Source organism: Palaemon carinicauda, chromosome 9, assembly GCF_036898095.1.
Source record: "Palaemon carinicauda isolate YSFRI2023 chromosome 9, ASM3689809v2, whole genome shotgun sequence".
In the NCBI taxonomy this organism is placed as follows: Eukaryota; Metazoa; Arthropoda; class Malacostraca; order Decapoda; family Palaemonidae; genus Palaemon; species Palaemon carinicauda.
The window spans coordinates 114,681,929-114,703,334 of NC_090733.1; the positions used below are offsets into that span (position 1 = coordinate 114,681,929).

Sequence of the window (21,406 nt, forward strand, 5' to 3'; positions counted from 1 at the left end):
CTAGGAGCTGAAGTATGAAGGGTTGCAACCCATACTAAAGGTCCTCATCAATACCTTTAATCTAGGCGCTTCTCAAGAAATGATTTTGACCACCCTCCAAATCAAGTAGGATGCGAAAGGCTTCTTAGCCTTCCGGACAACCCAAAAATATTTCAAGAGAAAGATTAAAAAGGTTCTGGAATTAGGGAATTGTAGTGGTGGAGCCCCCACCACTACTGCACTCGTTGCTACGAATGGTCCCAGAGTGTAGCAGTTCTCATAAAGAGACTGGACATTCTTAAGATAAAAGACGCGAACACTGATTTGCTTTCCCAATAGGTTGCGTCGAATATATTTTGCAGAGATCTATTTTGTTTAAAGGCCACGGAAGTTGTGACAGCTCTAACTTCGTGTGTCCTTACCTTCAGCCAAGCTTGGTCTTCCTCATTCAGAAGGGAATGAGCCTCTCGTATTAACAGTCTGATAAAAATAGGATAAAGAATTCTCTGACATAGGCAAAGATGAATTCTTAACTGAACACCATAAAGCTTCAGACGGGCCTCGTAAAGGTTTTAAAATAGAACTTAAGAGCTCTTACAGGACATAATACTCTTTTTAGTTCATTTCCAACCATACGATAAGTTTGGAATATCGAACGATATTGGTCAAGGCCGAGAAGGCAGCTCGTGTTTGGCTAGAAAACCAAGATGAAGAACATGTAGCCGTTTCGGATGAGAATCCGATGTTCTTGCTGAAGGCATGAATCTCACTGACTCTTTTAGCTGTGGTTAAGCATATCAGGAAAAGAGTCTTAAAGGTGAGATCTTTCAGGGAGGCTGATTGAAGTGGTTCGAACCTGTCTAACATAAGGAATCTTAGAACCACGTCTAAATTCCAACCAGGTGTAACCAAACGACGCTCCTTCGTGGTCTCAAAAGACTTAAGGAGGTCCTGTAGATCTTTATTGTTGGAAAGATCTAAGCCTCTGTGACGGAAGACTGATGCCAACATGCTTCTGTAACCCTTGAGTGGGAGCTGAAAGAGATCGCTCTTTCCTCAGATATAAGAGGAAGTCAGCTATTTGAGTTACAGAGGTACTGGTCGAGGATATGGATACTGACTTGCACCAGTTTCGAAAGATTTCCCACTTCGATTGGTAGACTCTAAGGGTGGATGTTCTCCTTGCTCTAGCAATCGCTCTGGTTGCCTCCTTCGAAAAACCTCTAGTTCTCGAGAGTATTTCGATACTCTGAAGGCAGTGAGACGAAGAGCGTGGAGGCCTTGGAGTACCTTCTTTACGCGTGGCAGACGTAGCAGGTCCACCCTTAGGGGAAGAGTTCTGGGAACGTCTACTAGCCATCGAAGTACCTCGGTAAGTTATTCTCTCGCGGGCCAGAGGGGAGCAATTAGCGTCCACTTGTCCCTACGTGAGAGGCGAACTTCTGCAGTACCTTGTTGACAATCTAGAACGGAGGGAATGCATATAGATCTAGATGAGACCAATCAAGTAGAAAGGCATCTAAAAGAACTACTGCTGGGTCCGGGATAGGTGAGCAAAGTATTGAGAGCCTCTTGGACATCGAGGTTGCGAAGAGATCTATGGTTGGTTGGCCCCAGGAGACCCAAAGTCTCTTGCATACATCCTAGTGGAGGGTCCAATATGTTGGAATTATTGTCCCTTCCTACTGAGGCAATCTGCTAAGACATTCAAGTTGCCTTGGAAGAAACTGTTACTAGTGAAAAGTCTAAACCTGTTGAACAGGAGAGGAGGTCACTTGCGAACTCGTACCATGTCAGAGAGTAGGTCCCTCCTTGCTAGGAGATGTACATCAAAGCAGGGAGTTGACCGTGTTCACCTCCACTACTTTGCCTTGAAGGAGAGACCTGAAGCTTTTCCAGGTCAGACGTGATGCCAGAAGCTTCTTGCAGTTGAAATGCATTGTCTTTTGACTCGAGTTCCATAATCCCGAGCATTCCCTACCGCCTAAGGTCGCACCCCAGCCTACGTCCGATGCGTCTGAGAAGAGAACGTGGTTGGGAGTCTGAACAGTCAGGGGAAAACCCTATCAAAGGTTGATAAAGTCCTTTCATCCAGTCAGACCAGACTTATCTTCCGGAAACCGGGATCTAGACCGCTTCTAGCATCTTGTCCTTTTCCAGTGAAGAGCTAGATGAAACCGAAAAGGACGGAGGTGTAGTCTTCCAAGTGACACCAAAGAACCACGGATGACAGTGTCTTAACCAGACTCATCCACAGCCTGACAGGGCCGCGTTCCTTCTTCAGCATCTTCTGGATGGATAGCAGGGTTGGGGGTTGATCGTCTTGTTCAGCCATGTCCTCATCAGAGGGTTCCTCATCCGAAACTGATGAGGAAACGGCAACGGAGTGGGCAACGTCTGACTCGCTGAATCCGGTCGCACTGGTGGATGCGTGACGGAGCCGGACACAAGATCATGGTACTGCTGCAAAGTCTGTGAACTGTCAACCATGGGGAAGCGAGGAAGTACAGCGACAACCCGAAACTGTCTAGACTGTCTGGGTTGTGCAGACAACCCCTATCGGGTTGCTGAGGTTGCCACACTGCGTCACAACAAGTCACCTCTGCTGGTTGTTGAACGTCTTCCTAGTGACACACTGAATGTCCACAACCACCTCCGAGAGTCGCTTAACGTTAACGTGCGACTGGCAACCCACACTGGGTCGCACCGGAGGAGGAATCATCTCAACTGGCGGACGTGAGTAGGAAATCTCAGCGTCAACAGGGCGTACAACCAACCGGTAGGAAGGTTGTTGGCAAGAAGGTTCTTCTCCGTAAAAAATCCTCTATCAAGGACTAAGCTTGGACTGCATGTCTTGCAACAAAGCCCAAGGTCTATGGGAGCAGGTGTGGCAACAGACGGGGTAGCGACTGAAGCGGAACCATTTACCCTCCCTGGAAGCATGTTATGCTTTAATTAAAGTCCATAGGAGGCTAAGCAGCTTAAGGCTCCTCTCCAAATGACAGAGTCCTCAAGGGAGTATCAGAAGGAGGGAGAACAGCACTTTCTCATCTACAGGAACCATGTCCGAGAAAAGCTAGGTTATCTCAGTGAGGGTTTCACTGGTGCATAAGCAGCAGACCAGAAGGCAACGTTATGAAACTGCTTGACAGTCTGTGAACTGTCAAAAACTGAACTGTCAACCACAACAGGAGCGTGAGGACATACAGCACTGGTGTATTAGTAGCAGACCAGAAGGCAACGTCATGTAACTGTTTGACAGTCTGTGAGTTGGCAACAACCAAAGTTGTGTGGGGAAGCCTCAACTCCTGACTGACTAGTTTGCTGCGGGCGAGTGGCGGTAACCACAGTGTGTTGCGGAGGCTGACACACCGTGTCAAAACACGGCAACTTGTGGTAGCTCACGCACGGCAACGGAGTGCTCCGTGTGTCTGTGGGAGTCATCATACATCTGGCAGGGTTGACTGTGCATGGGTGGAGGAGCTCTCACAACAAGAGTGTGGGAGCAGGCAGCCATGCCGGGCGCACAACCGTGGTAGGCTGTAGGCCCACGGGTGCATCGTCAACCTTCTCCGTAGTCGGAGTGTGGGAGCTGGCAACAACAAAAGCGGAGTGCTGGTGAGTGGGAGGGACTGCCGTGGGTTGCGGAGCATGCCGTATGGGATGCGGAGCATGCCGCATGGGTTGCGGAGCATGCCGCATTGTGTCAAAACACGGCAGCTCTACAGCACCTTCCCACTGCTGATGCGGTAGCTCACGCATGTCAACGGAGGGTGCAGCATGAACATGCGTCTGGCAGGGTCGACTGCTCATCGGAGGTGGAGCTCTCACAGGTGGAGTGTGGGAGCAGGCAGCCGCAGTATCTGCTGAGCGCACAACCGTGGCAGGTTGTAGATTAACAGGTGCATTGTCAACCTTCTCAGCACGATACTCCTGCATGAAGGAGCAAGCTGAGACTGTATAGTCTGCAGCATGGACCACTAGGGTCTATAAAAGACGGCAACAAACGGAGCTACTATCCGTTGTGACTGAGGGTCTAAAACAGCTGGTGCGGCAACAGACGGGAGTTACTGCCTGTTGCGGTACCACCTTGCCTCTCTTGGGAGGTGTGCAGTCGTCGGATGACTGGAGCGAGTCCGAACTGACCCAGTGGCTACACCTAGGCCGTTGGACTTGCGCGGAAGGGACCGACTTGCACTTAAAGCTGCAAGATTTGGTCCATGGTTTCTGCGAGAAACCTCTTCCGCAGACGAGGAATAAATGGGCTCTCTCGTCTTTATGTGGGTGGGGCGATCACGTCGGCAACGTGTGTAGATACACCCGAAACCACCGAGGGAAACGTCTGTTCGTCGATCAAGGCCTGTGGAACCCATAAGTCCTTCGACATTACTTCTCCCCTGGGCTTGGGAGCTTGTAAGAGGTATCGGACTAGGTGAACAACTGGCACGAACAGACGAACCTCGAACGCAACACTGTAACACTTTGCGCATATCACTTTATCGAAACTTTAAGTGATTTGTACCTGAAACACGCAATACTATCCTTCATTAAAAGGTAGTAATTGCGAAAACAGTTTTACAAAGCAACAGAAAAACATAATGAAAGATAAAGAATTCAGTGGCTGGAAAAGAGACTAAACACTAGATCAAATAACTACGTTTAAAATCTCTCACCGCAAAAAGCCTGGGAACAAGAATAAAACTCTAGAAACGTTTTACCTTCTTCCCCTACAGCGACTAGGGAGAAGAGTGAAAAACGAGAACAACGTTACCCGCTTGAACGAAACGTTTATTCTCCTCTCTCTCCCTCCGTCTCTATCTCTCTCTCTCTTCTCTCTAGACTTAGAACCTGAGAGAAGAGCCCAATTATATATCGTTAAAAATGTTATTATTGAAAACATATTATTTGCTAAAGGAAACTGAAAGGTTTCCCAAAAAGTTCCTTTATTAGAATTAAAACCATTTAAGCTAAGAAAAAATGAACGAAACGCTAGAATCGGTTTACTCTTACTGCAACGTGAAACCGTGAAATACTCTCTCTCTATCGTAACGATAGAGCGCATGTTGAACGTTCTGAACGTCAACAACTGCGGAGACTAAACTAAACGTTAGTTCATCTTTGAAAACAGTACGAGACTATCAAAGAAATTCTTTCAAAAACATTAAAATTCTTAAAAGGAAAATACGATATGACGGGCTCAATGTTAATTAACTACGGTCCCAAGTAAGGACCGCCTACTATTAGGAAAGGTCGCAAATAAACAAACATAAAAATTAATTTTTATAAGTTTATAATAAATGGAAAGTTAATCGAAGAGGCCTATAAAGGCGGAGAGATATAAAATAAATAGATCTATAACTCGTTAAGCAAAATTACCAAAAACCTAAACACACTTCCGTCTAAGGGAAGGGTCGGCCATTTAAAAGTGAAAGAGAGTCCATACTCTCTTCGTCACCAACACTTCCGTCTAAGGGAAGGGTCGGCCATTTAAAAGTGAAGGAGAGTCCATACTCTCTTCGTCACCATAATTAAATTCTATCCAAAACGAGTTCAAGTTTTGAAATGAAGATAAAACCCCCTGCATAGCGAAAGCTCAAAACTGGAATAGTGTACTTCACCAAATCGTTGTGAAAACAAATCCAGTTAGGGACGGCGTATTCAGTAGGTCTTGCCTGTGGCACGACAGAGAGAAAATTGGTTCGTTGTTGACATCGAGTACTTGAGTACCTACTTGACAGATGGCGCTGTTGATATACACCCCCACCTGTATAGCGATCGCTGGCGTATTCCTCCCGTAGATTTTTTCTGTCGGGGCAGCAGGGATGCAGCTATATGATCATCGGGTAAGTTTGATATTGAAAAATGGAAGATATTAACCATCCCAATGAGTCAAGCTTGACTCTTTCAGAACTGGCAGTAGAGCCTAGTGAGGTGCACTGCTGATGGTACCGAGGATTATTTTAAAACATCCATTTGTCCCTCAGTTACACTGATTTCTTCCTGTTACTCTTGAGCTATGTTTCCTATCTTCCAACGCTATTGTATGAAGCCTTTTACTAAACCTTGTTATGAATTTTATTCCTTGAGGCAGATGCATGGAAACGTTCCAAATGTAATACAAAACTTATGCAGTATATGTGTACATTGAATGGTTGACTTCATTCATTCTAATTTAGGCCATGAAACTAACTTGTCACATATTATCCATTAGGAAGTGTTCAGTAAAGTCAAATAAGACTCATCTCTACCTTTAATTGTTAATATATTTGAGAAACGTGTTTTAACAATAAGAAACGTTTCTTAGTACAAATCCATTAACTGGCTTTTGCGGATGTGGAAATCCCAATTTTATAGGAATTACATTACTCAAGATCCAATTTTGGGCTCCTTTACTAGCACATTTTGTTACAGGGAGTGAGTCTGGGATTACTATTTCATTACATCAGTGTTATTAGATAGCGACTGCTTTTGGGCCTACAACTGTTCTGGACAGTAGGTCTTCTGTGATGTACTAACCCTAATGTACAGTATTGTTTACTTAAGCTCATTCTTTCCCATTTAATCCTCTAGTTGTTGTTATTTGCATCCCATGTGCTTGTTTTCCACAGATGTCTTCTTTTTCATGATGTTGAGCTGATCCAATGTTGTGGGTGACTTCTCTTCCACTTCCTAGCTTTTGTGACCCCAGTGCTGATTGGAAGGGAGACTAAAAGAAATTGATGGTGGACTGTTGACATTTTGTTATTGCATGCTTATGTTAGTCAGAAGAAAAGAATGGTGCAATATGTGTAGACCTTGGTGATTATCTTTTAAATAGTAATATGAATGTGGTTTGCAGTAATTCTGCTGGGTATTACAACATGTAGAGAAGGAGACAGTGATGAATTTAATATTTGCACAGACCTTCATCAGGGAAGTGCCCATTGAGATATAAATTATTCATGTATGGAGTCATAATAACCAGTGAAATGAGGATTCTTACATGAGGGTTGATTTAGGTAGGTATTAAGTTGTATTCATTTTTTCATTATATCTTGACTGTGTATATAATATGTGTGTAAATGTGGATCTGTAAAATTAGTATGGAGGTCAGTTTAAAGTATTATCAAAGGTAAAACTGTGAATTATCATAGGTGAATTTATTCAATTGTTTGTATGTATATAGATAGTGAATAAAGTAAAAAAATAAGTACTGCAGAAACATGCTGGATTCAGGTCCACAGTGTCCAAACCACACTATAGTATGAATGTCAGTGTTTCAGCACAACTGTCAATACAATCCTGACCATATTTGAGGCTCATTCGTGCCCTCTCTGATTGCTGTTTACAAATCATATCCTCATTATGCTAAGGGTAGAGGTGCAAAATATGTTGCAAGTGACCGCCATAGCAGCAGCATCTTCACACAAACAGACTTAAGAATCCTGCTCATCAATGTTACCAACTGATTATTTTTGAGACTGCTCAGTCTGCAGGTTCTCAGAATCTTTCATTATATTAGAAGTATAGAAATGTAATACTGGTTTAAATGAAGTACAGTATTGTATAACAATTATATATTCTTTAGAATTATTTTCCTATACACTTAACTATCTACACATACTGCACTCGAATTTCCTCTGATACACCTGAAGCATTGAGCATTGTGTGTTTCCTAACTCGTACATCACAGGACGTAGTTTTGAAAATGGAAGTGGTACAAAATATCCGTGAAAACCTTACAAAATATCCGTGAAAACCTTGCGTAAAGTAAATTTCCTAAAACATAATGCTTAGTAAAGTTATAAAAGACAATTCATTTAAAACACAACTAAAAGTACTATGGCTGGCCTTTAGCAACTTGGCATGTTCTACACTACAGTATTGTATCAAGTATTGCCCAATTGCATACAAAATGGTTGTTAACAATTTAATAAAAACTAATGTTGCTGTGAGAGTGACACATCACTAGGTAATGTATTATGAAGTAAAATTAATGGTAAGATCTCCTAATACTTTCTTTAACATTGACACAAGATGTAGAGTAGCTTCATCAAATCATATGCTGCATGTGTGCATTTCATTTTCAAGATATGCACTGCCAATGGGACGCAAGTTGTTCTAATTTCTTTACTATAATTGTAAAAACTAATCATTTCTTTACTATGATTGTAAAAACAATATCTCATGTTTTTGCATACAAAGTAATATAAAAAAAAAGAGCCCAGACCAATCTTACAATAAAAAGTTAAAAGTCCATGTGAGAAAGCCAGAGGAAAAATTTACTAAATATAGAATAACAAAAGGAGACAGTAAAAAAATTATTTGGATTTTTTATGGATGAAACAGAACTAAAAATATAAACTTTCATACAGTACCTTCCTCTGCAAGTATTGAATGAAGGATGGGAAACAGACCTCCCTGCCAGAAGGAATAACAACCATCTACTAATTTGTTGGTGCGTCCTTGGAAGCCTCCTTCAAAGGACATCTGACGATTAACCGCCCATCTCTGTAAAGGTCGAGTTTTTAATAAGTTCCATAATATATTGCATATCAATCACTTGCAGCTTTAGGCTACTTCATTTTATCTTTCAAAACTTTTTACTGTAACTTGGACTTATGCAAGTATCTTGCTCACTCCCCATATGGTACTTCAAATTCTACTTTCTTCTTTTATATTCATGTTACCCTCTGTATATGCTTAACCCACAAAGGACGAAGGGCGGCTTCGCCAAAGGACGACGACTGTTTATTGATATTTATAGAAAAAAGAAAAAAAAAACTATTTGATATTTATAGAAAAAAGAAAAAAAACTGTAAATATATTATTTTTCACTCTAATATATAAGTATTTGGTATCATTGAAACCGCAAGAAGATGAGCTTTTTGATTAAAGCATTTATTGTTTAATACATATTTAATTACTTTGGATATAAAAAAATGTCTTTAGAAACCACAGTTGCAAAAAAATCAAAGTCACTTTGAAGCTGGATTATTACAAAACTTATTATTCCTATTTGTTATAACAGTACTAATTTTGTAAAGAATGTAATTTTGAAAATGTCCTTAAAAAAACAGAATATTCTATCCAGTAATAAGTGGTAAAAAAAATTATATATCAACATATCAAGTGACAATTTTTCACTATTTGGTAATGCGGATTTACAAAAATATTACAGCATACATAATTATCAAGTGAGTTCACAAAAGTAGCCTCAATTATTGAGTTGAATTTACTGACAATCTTCATGGTCATCATCGTCCTCATGTTTCCTCTTAGGACGACCTTTCACCCTGAAGTAATGTTGCAGCTTTGGCCAGCATTGCTCATGAATGCCAGCATTGCTCATGAATGCCAGCATTGCATCCAGGATGCCAGTGCTTCGAGCGCTTGGGACAACCTGCACATAATCTTTGCTTGCAACCATCTAACCTAGCATAAACATGGCATGAACCAGGTGAACTGACGGGAATAGGACTACGACCTGGGGACTGTGGAATGAGAGGGTAAGATGCAGCATCTGGGATCGACAGACATTCAATAATGTCACAAAGAAAATCACCTCTCTTGGATAGACTATTAGTATTTTGCTGATAGATAATATAAGCATTTAGAACTGATACATCTATAAGATTACTATAAATTTTCTTCCAGTATCTCCTGGTTGACCTTTGTACAGCATAATGATAAAGTTTTTTATCCAAAAGGTCAACACCTCCCATACCAACATTATAGTCATTTAAGACTTAGGCTTGATTTTTTCTCCATGTCTTGTCTGCAATGTGACATTTTCAGCATGAGCATATGTTGTCAAAAGGTAAACTGGCTTTCGAGTTGCTTTCATTTTTAAACCACAGGTAAGTAACTTTCCTTTTTTTACAAAGACAGTGTCACCTGTGCTGAGATTCTGCCTGACCAAAATTTGAGGCAAAAATCTAGAATTAATCTTTAATGTTCCTGTGAGTATTGTCTTTTGTGTTAGTAGGGCTTCTGCTAGAGGAATCTTTGTATAAAAGTTGTCGGTAATCAGGTGATAACCTTTATTGAGAACCTTGCTTTTCTCCATTATATTCATTACTATTGTATGAGTAAAGCCTTGCTGACTTCCAGTAGCATAAAATCATGTCCTGAATATAAATCTATTATGATAAACACATTCAGTGGAAGCTTCACAAAGTTCAAACTTTTTTATCCCATATCTACAGTGCCGTTTATTGGGCATATATTGTATACTGTAAATGCACACATATTACGCATACCAATCATACTTTCACCAAGGGAAATAGTCTGCTGAAGATTGTAATGATCCTTGAATAACTTATTGCAGGAATCTAAAAGAGGGCATACTCGAAACCATGGGTCATACTGTGGGTCACCTCTGGGCTTATTCAAGGTATTATCATTCAAATGAAGAAATCGACTAATTAGAAGATATTCATCTCATGGCATGGTTTCTCAAAAAAAAACGAATTCTAGTTGAACAAAACGTACTCCATAAATCTTTTATATCCTGCACTTTGATCAATCCCATGAGCAAACTAAGAGCTAAAAACTTTTTCGGTCTTTCATGAGTCACTGGTTTCCAGCTTCTGTATTTGAATCGTGGATGTTCTCTAATTCACTCTTCCTTACTAGCTAAAAATCTGTTGGCATATATGTTAGTCTCACGAACAAGAATATCTATAATATCATCGGTTATAAATAAAGAAAAGTATTCAATAGGCTGTGAATTACAGTTAGGAATCCCAAAAGAACCTACATTTCTTTGGGTAAAAACAAAATCACTCCCACAGTCAATACCTTCAGGCAGATAAACACGTGCCCAGGATGAGGAAACAAGTTCAATGTCAAGATCGTCGTCATAAACATCGCTATCAGTAATATAATCATCACTATCATGCTCACTATGGCTGTCCAAATCATCAGCACTTGTTTCTGAATCATAAAGATAATCAATATTAGCCATTATAAAACAAATTAACTCTTAATTTTGCTTAATAAAAGTTATCTTTTATCGTGCCACCAGATAACAAAATCTCGATCGATAAGCCAAACAGCATCTACCCCCACTGCCAACAGTGCATGCTTAGTACACTCCTATAACCTCAAAGTATAAGATTTCTGGCAACTTTGCTTTGTAAACGATCACTGATTGGTTAAAGTAGCCTGTGACTTCAATAGAAGGCGGAGTTAAAGTCATACGTATGAGGGAGAAAGGATGAAAAAATGCATCTACAATATAGACGCTCGCATGTTGATGGCAATTAATGCATCCATTATATGGACGGGTCGTCCTTCGTGGGTTAATACTGTACTGTTATAATCAAATGTGCTATATTCTCGAGTACATAAACCCAAATATAGTATCCTTTCAAATGTTGAATTTACAATGTAATAATAACTATAAAACTTACCAAAAGAGCTGGAGTATGGCACAGATGGTGGGAATTCAGAAGTGTTAGAGCTGCTAATCCACAAAAAGTATAGCCACCATGAGCTTCCATTCCAGGGGCACCACTGAAGCCCCCTTCATATGACTGACACCTGAAATAGTTTCAATTCAACAGCAAGTAAAGTGGTATATGAGATTATTATTTTTTTCCTTTTTATAATTCTACAGCAATGAATGACAAGCCCATACTCTTACAAAAGATAAGTTCTATAGTGATGAATGAGGAGCCCATACACTTGTAGCAGAGAAATTACACAAGCTAAATGAATGGTTACCAGCATTTCTAAATACATCTCTAAGCCCTTACCTCATAATCCAGTGAGGAGTATTTTCAAAAAGCTGGCTAGTACAAATATTTGTCAGGCGTGCTACAGACACAGCACAGTATACGCCACGGATGTCAATTTCTCCTCCTTCATGCATACGGAAAGCTGCTTCTGGAGTCCGCATACTCCATAAGAACTCTTGCAATTTTTCCCTACAAAGATCATCAGATATTGATTTGTTGTGACATAACTAGATACAGTATTTTCTCCAAAACCCATCAATCACATACAATATATGTCAACATTCATGATCTCAAATGTTCCAAGACTCGCAGACTTTTGTCTATGACACATTGAAAGAATTAAAGTTCAACAATATGAGTTTCCCCTGGGATCATAGGAAGTATCACTCTATTACACGTAGTTTGAACATGAAATTTTCCATCTAAATGAACTTTATATATGAAACATCTGTTAATTCTAAGCACCTTTAGCAAAAACAGAACCACTTTTAACAATCCAATAGCTTTGATTAATTTTATTTACCAGTAATCATAATCTCTTTTCTGGACTCGACCTGTGTCACTCCGTGAAATGCTCCTCATAGCACCATTTCTAAGGCATAAATATTGCCTTTATTACAATACTGTACTCTACTAAGAGAGTAAAAATAACAACTTAGTCATGCACCACTATAAAAGTAACCTAAATTACAGATGATTGGCACAAGAATTACTCTTCTACTCTTATTTTTACCTAAACTGAACCACAGACAATACTCAAGCAGTCCTATCATGCATGATCTGAGCAGTCACAGCTACAATATGAAACTATATTCAATCACCTGTTAATTGCATCATAAGCTTCCTTTGTACCTATAATAACTAAGGCATTAACTGCAGCATATGTTGGAGCCAAATGAGGATATTGCCCAGGACCACCACCGAAGCCACCATTAGGACTTTGGCAATGGCGCAAAAAATCTATAACCTTTTTGGCCTCTTCCTCATCCAGTCTCACATCTAAGAGTTCCAATGCATGGATAGCCCAATATACAAACCAAGGCCGACTAGCATCTAAAACCTAGAAATAAAAAATTGAGTTACCACAGATTTTCAAAACAGAAAGTTGCTAATGGTCACATAAAACTGTCAAGCACCTGACTTAGCTTAGTAAACAATCATAATTTCAATATGCATCAAATTGTATACATGTTGATTCTAAAGCAAATATGAGGAATGGATGAACTAAAGGCCTTACAATCATAAAATAAAAGATAAAGAACTTGCAAATTCTGTAACACAAAAGTACCATAAAGACCATTAATTACATAATCCCCAATCTAAAATCAAAAGCCTCACACCAAACAAATTATTATATAACTTTGTCCCCACTAACTAATGAATACATAATTTTGCAAATTTTCGTATTTTACAGAATCCAGTTCTGATACCAAAAATTATTTAAGATAATTAAACTTACTGTGCATCCCTCTGGAAGATTGGCCAAGCCTTTCTTTAAGTAGGCCACATGTCGATCTCGGTGTAAAATAGGACCTTTGGTAGTATCATTTGTAGTTTTAACCCAGTTGTATAATGCAGCAATAGAGCATTCCACTTTTATCTGAAAACAGTTTAAATTTATGAGAAAACAAGAGCTGTGCTGGAGTGAAATTTAAAATCCTTCCCTACGAAATATGTTATTTTCATTAGTAAAATAAATTTTTGAATATACTTACCCGATAATCATGTAGCTGTCAACTCCGTTGCCCGACAGAATTCTACGGGAGGGATACGCCAGCTATCACTATACTAGAAGGGGGTGTACTCACCAGCGCCACCTGTGGCCAGGTACTGCAGTACTTCTTGTTGACACCACCTCACTTTTTCCTCGGTCCACTGGTTCTCTATGGGGAGGAAGGGTGGGTCAATTAAATCATGATTATCGGGTAAGTATATTCAAAAATTTATTTTACTAATGAAAATAACATTTTTCAATATTAAACTTACCCGATAATCATGTAGCTGATTCACACCCAGGGGGGTGGGTGAAAACCAGTGTACATGACTAAAGGATAGCTAAGTATCCCGTATTTCATATAATCAGTTATTTCAGAATAACAATGAAATAATAAGTACCTGGTAAGGAAGTCGACTTGAACCGTTACTCTGCCTTTATTAAGTTCGTCTTCCTTACTGAGCGCAGCGTTCCTCTTAGGAGGCTGAATCAACTCTAAGGTGCTAAAGTATACAGGGCTGCAACCCATACTAAAGGACCTCTACACAACCTCTAACCCAGGCGCTTCTCAAGAATGAATTGACCACCCGCCAAATCAAAAAGGATGCGGAAGGCTTCTTAGCCTACCGTAACAACCCAAAAAACAACAATAAAAGCATTCAAGAGAAAGGTTAAAAAAGGTTATGGGATTAAGGGAATGTAGTGGCTGAGCCCTCACCTACTACTGCACTCGCTGCTACGAATGGTCCCAGGGTGTAGCAGTTCTCGTAAAGAGACTGGACATCTTTAAGATAAAATGATGCAAACACTGACTTGCTCCTCCAATAAGTTGCATCCATAATGCTCTGCAGAGAACGGTTCTTATTAAAGGCCATCGAAGTGGCTACGGCTCTCACTTCGTGGGTCCTTACCTTCAGCAAAGCAAGGTCTTCATCCTTCATGTGAGAATGGGCTTCTCTAATCAAAGCCTTATATAATACGAAACTCCGTTTTTGGACATGGGCATCGAAGGTTTCTTGATTGCACACCATAAGGCTTCTGACTGTCCTCGTATAGGTTTTGACCTATTAAGATAATATTTCAGAGCTCTGACAGGGCAAAGAACTCTTTCTAGCTCGTTACCTACCATGTTGGAAAGGCTAGGAATTTCAAACGATCTAGGCCAAGGACGTGAAGGAAGTTCATTCTTAGCTAAAAATCCGAGCTGTAAAGAACATGTTGCAGATTCGGATGTGAACCCAATGTTCTTGCTGAAGGCATGAACCTCACTGACTCTTTTAGCTGTTGCAAGGCAGACGAGGAAAAGAGTCTTGAGGGTAAGGTCCTTGAAGGAAGCTGACTGGAGAGGTTCGAACCTAGGAGACATAAGGAACCTTAAGACAACGTCTAGATTCCAGCCTGGAGTGGGTAAACGACGTTCTTTAGAAGTCTCAAAAGACTTAAGGATGTCTTGAAGGTCCTTGTTGGAAGAAAGATCCAAACCTCTGTGGCGGAGAACTGAAGCCAACATACTTCTGTACCCTTTAATCGTAGGAGCCGAAAGAGATCTCTCATTCCTTAGATGTAATAGGAAGTCAGCTATTTGGGTTACAGAGGTATTGGTAGAGGAAACTGCATTGGCTCTACACCAGCTTCGGAAGACTTCCCACTTGGATTGGTAGACTCTACGAGTGGATACCCTCCTTGCTCTGGCAATCGCACTGGCTGCCTCCTTCGAAAAGCCTCTAGCTCTAGCGAATCTTTCGACAGTCTGAAGGCAGTCAGACGAAGAGCGTGGAGGTTTGGGTGCACCTTGTCTACGTGAGGTTGACGTAGAAGGTCCACTCTTAGAGGGAGAGTCCTGGGGACGTCGACCAGCCATTGTAGTACCTCTGTGAACCATTCTCTTGCAGGCCAAAGGGGAGCAACCAGCGTCAGCCGTGTCCCTTCGTGCGAGACGAACTTCTGAATGACTCTGTTGATGATCTTGAACGGTGGGAATGCGTAAAGGTCGAGATGGGACCAATTCAGCAGAAAAGCATCCACATGAACTGCTGCTGGGTCTGGAACTGGGGAACAGTACAAAGGAAGCCTCTTGGTCATGGAGGTGGCAAACAGATCTATCGTAGGCTGACCCCACAAGCTCCAAAGTCTGTTGCACACGCTCTTGTGAAGGGTCCATTCCGTGGGGATGACTTGATCTTTTCTGCTTAGGCGATCTGCTGAGACGTTCATGTTGCCCTGAATGAACCTCGTTACTAGAGTGAGGTTTAGACTTCTTGACCAAATGAGGAGGTCCCTTGCTATCTCGTACAGGCTCCTCGAATGGGTCCCTCCCTGCTTGGAGATGTAAGCCAAGGCTGTGGTGTTGTCGGAGTTCACCTCCACCACCTTGCCTAGCAGGAGGGACTTGAAGTTCATTAGGGCCATATGAACTGCCAGTAGTTCCTTGCAGTTGATGTGGAGCGTTTCCTGTTCCCTGTTCCACGTTCCCGAGCATTCCTGTCCGTTCAAGGTCGCGCCCCAGCCCGAGTCTGATGCATCCGAGAAGAGATGAAGATTGGGGGTCTGAATCGCTAACGATAGGCCCTCCTTGAGAAGGAGGTTGGTCTTCCACCACAAGAGAGTGGTCTTCATCTCTTTGGTGACCGGGATAGAGACTGCTTCGAGCGTCAAATCCTTGTCCCAATGAGCTGCTAGATGGAATTGGAGAGGGCGGAGGTGGAGTCTCCCTAACTCGACGAACAGGGCTAATGATGACAGGGTCCCTGTGAGACTCATCCACTGTCTCACCGAGCAACTGTTCCTCTTCAGCATGCTCAGGATGCAATCTAGGGCTTGGCTTATCCTTGGGGCCGATGGAAAAGCCCGAAAATCCTGACTCCGAATCTCCATTCCCAGGTAAACAATGGATTGGGAGGGAATGAGCTGGGACTTTTCTAAGTTGACTAACAGACCCAGTTCCTTGATCAAGTCTAAAGTCCAGTTGAGACTCTCCAGACAGCGACGACTCGTGGAGGCTCTCAACAGCCAGTCGTCTAAATAAAGGGAGGCTCTGATGTCCGATAGGTGGAGGAATTTTGCAATATTCCTCATCAGATGCGTAAACACCATAGGAGCTGTGCTTAGGCCAAAACACAGGGCTTGGAATTGGTACACAACCTTTCCAAAAACGAATCTCAGGAAAGGTTGGGAGTCTGGATGAATAGGAACGTGAAAGTATGCGTCTTTCAGATCCAACGATACCATCCAGTCCTCCTGCCTGACCGCTGCTAGGACCGACTTCGTCGTCTCCATAGTGAACGTCTGCTTGGTGACATAAGCATTGAGCGCGCTGACGTCCAGCACCGGTCTCCAACCTCCTGTCTTCTTGGCCACCAGAAAGAGACGGTTGTAGAAGCCCGGGGATTGATGGTCCCGGACTATAACCACTGCCTTCTTCTGTAACAGGAGCGACACCTCCTGGTGCAACGCTAGCCTCTTGTCCTTTTCCTTGTAGTTGGGAGAGAGGTTGATGGGAGAAGTGGTCAGAGGGGGTTTGCGGCAGAATGGTATCCTGTAACCCTCCCTTAGCCACCTGACAGACTGGGCGTCTGCACCTCTCCTTTCCCAAGCTTGCCAGAAGGTCTTGAGTCTGGCTCCTACTGCTGTCTGGAGAGGAGGAGAGTCAGTGTTTGCCTTTTGAAGTCTTAGGACCTTTCCTAGACTTGCTCCTGGAAGAGTCTGGACGGGAGCTTCCTCGGCTGGGGGCTCTGCCACGAAAGGGCGGAATAAACCTTGTAGCAGGAGTATCAGCCACTGGGGTGCGGTAAGTCCTGGGAACTGAGGAAGCAACCTTAGTCTTACGAGCTGAAGAGGCCACAAGATCATGAGTGTCCTTCTGAATCAGGGCCGCAGACAAATCCTTGATAAGCTCTTCGGGAAACAAGAACTTAGAAAGCGGAGCAAAAAGGAGTTGAGACCTTTGACAAGGTGTGATGCTGGAAGAAAGAAAGGTGCAAAGTTGCTCCCTTTTCTTAAGAACTCCTGACACAAACATTGAAGCAAGCTCGCCAGACCCATCCCGAATTGCTTTATCCATGCAGGACATTAAAAGCATGGCCGAGTCCTTGTCCGCAGGGGAGGTCTTCTTGCTTAGGGCCCCCAGGCACCAGTCTAGAAAATTGAACATCTCAAAGGCACGAAATACACCCTTTAGGAAGTGGTCTAAATCGGAGAAGGTCCAGCAAACCTTAGAGCGCCTCATTGCAGATCTACGAGGAGAGTCGACCAAACTTGAGAAGTCAGCCTGGGCAGAGGCAGGGACTCCCAAGCCTGGTTCCTCTCCTGTGGCATACCATACGCCTGCCTTAGAAGTGAGCTTAGTAGGTGGGAACATAAAGGAAGTCTTCCCTAGTTGCTGTTTAGACTGCAACCACTCCCCTAATATTCTTAAAGCTCTCTTAGATGACCTAGCAAAGACGAGCTTAGTATAAGTTGACTTAACAGGTTGCATGCCCAGCGAAAACTCAGATGGAGGAGAGCGGGGGGTAGCAGAAACAAAATGGTCCGGGTATACCTCTCTGAAAAGAGCCAGGACCTTACGAAAGTCAATGGGTAGAGGAGAAGACTTGGGTTCTTCCACGTCTGATGAGGGATCCAGGTGCGCAGCTTCCTCCTCAGAAACCTCATCACCAGAGTGTAGCGAAGTGAGAGGTAATGTAACAGTGGTATGCTGAACAGCAGAATCTGAACAAGCGGGTGCATAAACGCTTGTGGTTTCATCCTCAAGTCTCTGTTGTTGAGGTAAAACCTGAGGTTCAGGCTGCAAAGACTGGTCAGGAAGAGTAGAGGAAGGTAGGCGCATGGGTTGAGGTGGCTGACTCCTAGCATGAGTCTCTTGTCTCAAGAGTTGCGCTTGCTGTAAGGTTAGCGGATGCGCAGTAGCAGATTCCTGTGGAACGAGTTGAGGTTCCTGAGGTGTGAGCTGCGAGAGTTGAGGTAGCGGCTGCGCAGAACGCAGTTCTTGTCTCGCGAGTTGAGGTTCCTGAGGTGCTAGCCTAAGGAGTTGAGGCTCTCGCCTTGAGGAGGGTTGAGGTCGCTGCAGCGAGTGCTGAGGTGGCTGCCTCATGGATGGAAGAGGTTGTCGTACCTCAAGAGATTGTTGCCTCGCTGGTGGAACCGCAGGCGGAAGCGGAGGAAGTAAGGCATAAGACTCCTGCTCCCATTGCTGAGGTTGCCTTAAGGAAGGCGGAGGTTGCTGCACACCGCTGGTAACTGGCAACTCAGTACGCGGTAAGGTATCCTGAACAACCTCAACATCGTACGCCTGGCAGACTGGACTGCGGTGAGGCGGAGCGATCGCAGGAGGAGGTGTAACCTTCTCAGCCTGACACTCACGCATTAAGACCGCAAGCTGTGACTGCATGGACTGCAGCAAAGTCAACTTGGGGTCGACAGACGCTAAGGTCTGCTGAGGCAAAGCCTTAACAGAAGATGAGGTCTGTTGCGGCATCACCTTACCTCTCTTAGGAGGTGTGCAGTCACCTGATGACTGCGGAGAGTCAGAGCTAATCCAATGACTGCAACCAGGTTGTAGAGCTCTTGAGGTCTGGACTTTGCGTTTGAGAGGTCTTGAGACCTGAGTCCAGCGTTTTCTCCCTGACATTTCTTCTGCAGACGAGTAAAAGACGGGCTCAATCGTCTGCGGGTGAGAGTGACGGTCTCTGTAAGACACGCCCGCAACCACCGAGGATACTTCTGTGCGCCGATCAAGGCCTGCCGAACCCTTTTGCCCTTCGACATTGCTTCTCCCCTGGGCTTGGGAGCTTGCAAGAGGTCCCGGACTGGGAGGACGACTGGCACGCACAGAAGTACCCTCACGCACCACACTGACACTGACACTAGCACTTGGCACTGCACTGACACTAGCACTTGGCACCGCACTGGCACTATCACCTCCCACTGCACTTTTGACCTTAAGTTCTTTGACTTCTGCCATAAGAGACTTATGGTCACTAACCACCGATTCCACTTTGTCACCTAAAGCCTGAATGGCACGCAAAACATCGGACATATCAGGTTGAGCACAAATAGAAGGTTCGGGGGTAGCCACTACAGGGGGAGGAAAAGGTTGAGGATCATGTGGTGAGGAAAAAAGTGAAGAGCGAGAAGAACTCCTCCTAACTCTCTCTCTCTCTAACTTGGTTGAATATTTCAGGAATCGAACAAATTCAAGTTCCGAAAGTCCGGCGCATTCCTCACATCGATCTTCCAACTGACAGGGTCTTTCCCTACAGTCAGAACAAGCGGTGTGAGGATCAACCGAGGCCTTCGGAACACGCCTATTACAAGACCTACATCGTCTATGGGGTGGGGCTTGTGAAAGGTCAGACATCTTGAATCAAAGAGTTAGTCAAAGGGGATTCCAAATCAAGCAAAAAGATCGTTAACCATTAATCAAAACTAAATAAAAGCTATCTAAGCTAATTAGAAAAGTTTCCAGTATAGCGACAGCTGAAATCTTAGAGAAATACTTCACCAAAAACCGTGAACAGAACTCCAAAATCATAAGCGTATCCCAGAATGTCTTGCCGGAAGCACGACAGAGGAAAAAGTGAGGTGGTGTCAACAAGAAGTACTGCAGTACCTGGCCACAGGTGGCGCTGGTGAGTACACCCCCTTCTAGTATAGTGATAGCTGGCGTATCCCTCCCGTAGAATTCTGTCGGGCAACGGAGTTGACAGCTACATGATTATCGGGTAAGTTTAATATTGAAAAATTTTATACTTTTCACAAATAAATGTTATTTAACCTGTACTGTACAGCAAATATAATACAATTTGTACTTTAAGATAGACTCTCTCTCATTACTTTTTACCAGAAGTCCTTGTCAGTCACTCTGGTCATGATATTCTAAGATTCCTGGTTAGGTTGTTTCCTCATTTAGTTAGTTTCAAAACCAACAAAAATTATTTGTTACCATATTTCAATGAACCACTTAAAGAAATCTAAGTACGATACACATTCTAAAAAACCATCACCATGATTACTTAATCAGATATGGAAAGATGCGAGTAAACCTGTTCATATGCCATAACTTTTGTCCTATCTTGAATATGGATTTTCTTTCAATACAGCCTCTTTCTTCAAGCCATTTCATTTCATAGATAATTACTATGGACCTTTACTAATTGTAAAATATTTCTATATGACACACCATCTTAACCATTTCTAATAATCACTAGAAACCATAATTATTTGAATATTGTAACTGTTGTCCAAGTTTACCAACCAGGGTAAGTTGAGGCACTTCATTGGAAATTTAAGGTTAGGAAGGAAAGATCTGAATTGAATTTTTGATCGACTGATTAATTAACATTCCTTCTAGTGTCATTGAATTAAGATCCAAATTGGATTTTTGCCCAGTACTGTATTAGAATCAAAACCTGAGTCATTTGATCCATACTCAGTCACTTTGATACACTTTTCCTTTTAAAAACCAATATCCAAAGGAATCATTAGAAAATTTCTGATTGCAATAATTTCTGGCCAATCTCCTTGCTGATTTCCGACAACTGAAAAGTTTGCCTTTTTGCCATTGTATAAGTACCATAGCTGCCTTCATTCAATACACATGCTTGCAGAAAGCCATTAAGCCAAGCAACAACTTTGTATTAAAATCACCAGTCTCCAGATGCCAGTAAATTCCACTACCAGGTACAGCCAACTGAAAAATCCTAGAGGTGTCATTTACAACTTCTAGCACTTGACTCTCCAAAATTGTTTCTCCATTGTCTGACAAGGATGGAATTTTTAAAGATCCTGGAAGATAAGTCCAAAACAGGAACAGTAGATGAGAGAAAGGAAGGTGATGACCCTTTAAAGGGTGGCATGTACCCATCTTCAAGGATCTTAACTAGCCAGGGCTACTGCCCCTGCTGCTATCACACTCAACTCATAATAACTTGAAGAGGAATACTGCTTACGTCAGCATCCTACTCCATTCTTTTTCCCCTTGCTTCCCTTTTTG

General features: G+C 42.6%; 2 protein-coding genes across 3 annotated transcripts in view; both read right to left on the reverse strand.

Moving 5' to 3' along the window:
* Positions 1-21,406, reverse strand: part of Bub3 (mitotic checkpoint protein Bub3) — a 164,267-nt gene that overhangs the window by 121,258 nt on the left and 21,603 nt on the right. The window lies entirely within an intron of this gene.
* The window catches only part of LOC137647060 (protein farnesyltransferase subunit beta-like), a 62,349-nt gene that overhangs the window by 36,008 nt on the left and 4,935 nt on the right, over positions 1-21,406 (reverse strand). For both annotated transcript variants that reach the window (XR_011045520.1, XM_068380223.1), the window contains exons 2-6: positions 13,162-13,302; positions 12,524-12,762; positions 11,721-11,891; positions 11,376-11,505; positions 8,337-8,469 (exon numbers count right to left, since the gene is read on the reverse strand). Coding sequence is in view for 1 of the 2 variants with exons in the window: in XM_068380223.1 (XP_068236324.1) it covers positions 8,337-8,469; positions 11,376-11,505; positions 11,721-11,891; positions 12,524-12,762; positions 13,162-13,302 (814 nt within the window). In the remaining variant the exon portion in view is untranslated. The remainder of the gene's footprint in view (positions 1-8,336; positions 8,470-11,375; positions 11,506-11,720; positions 11,892-12,523; positions 12,763-13,161; positions 13,303-21,406) is intronic.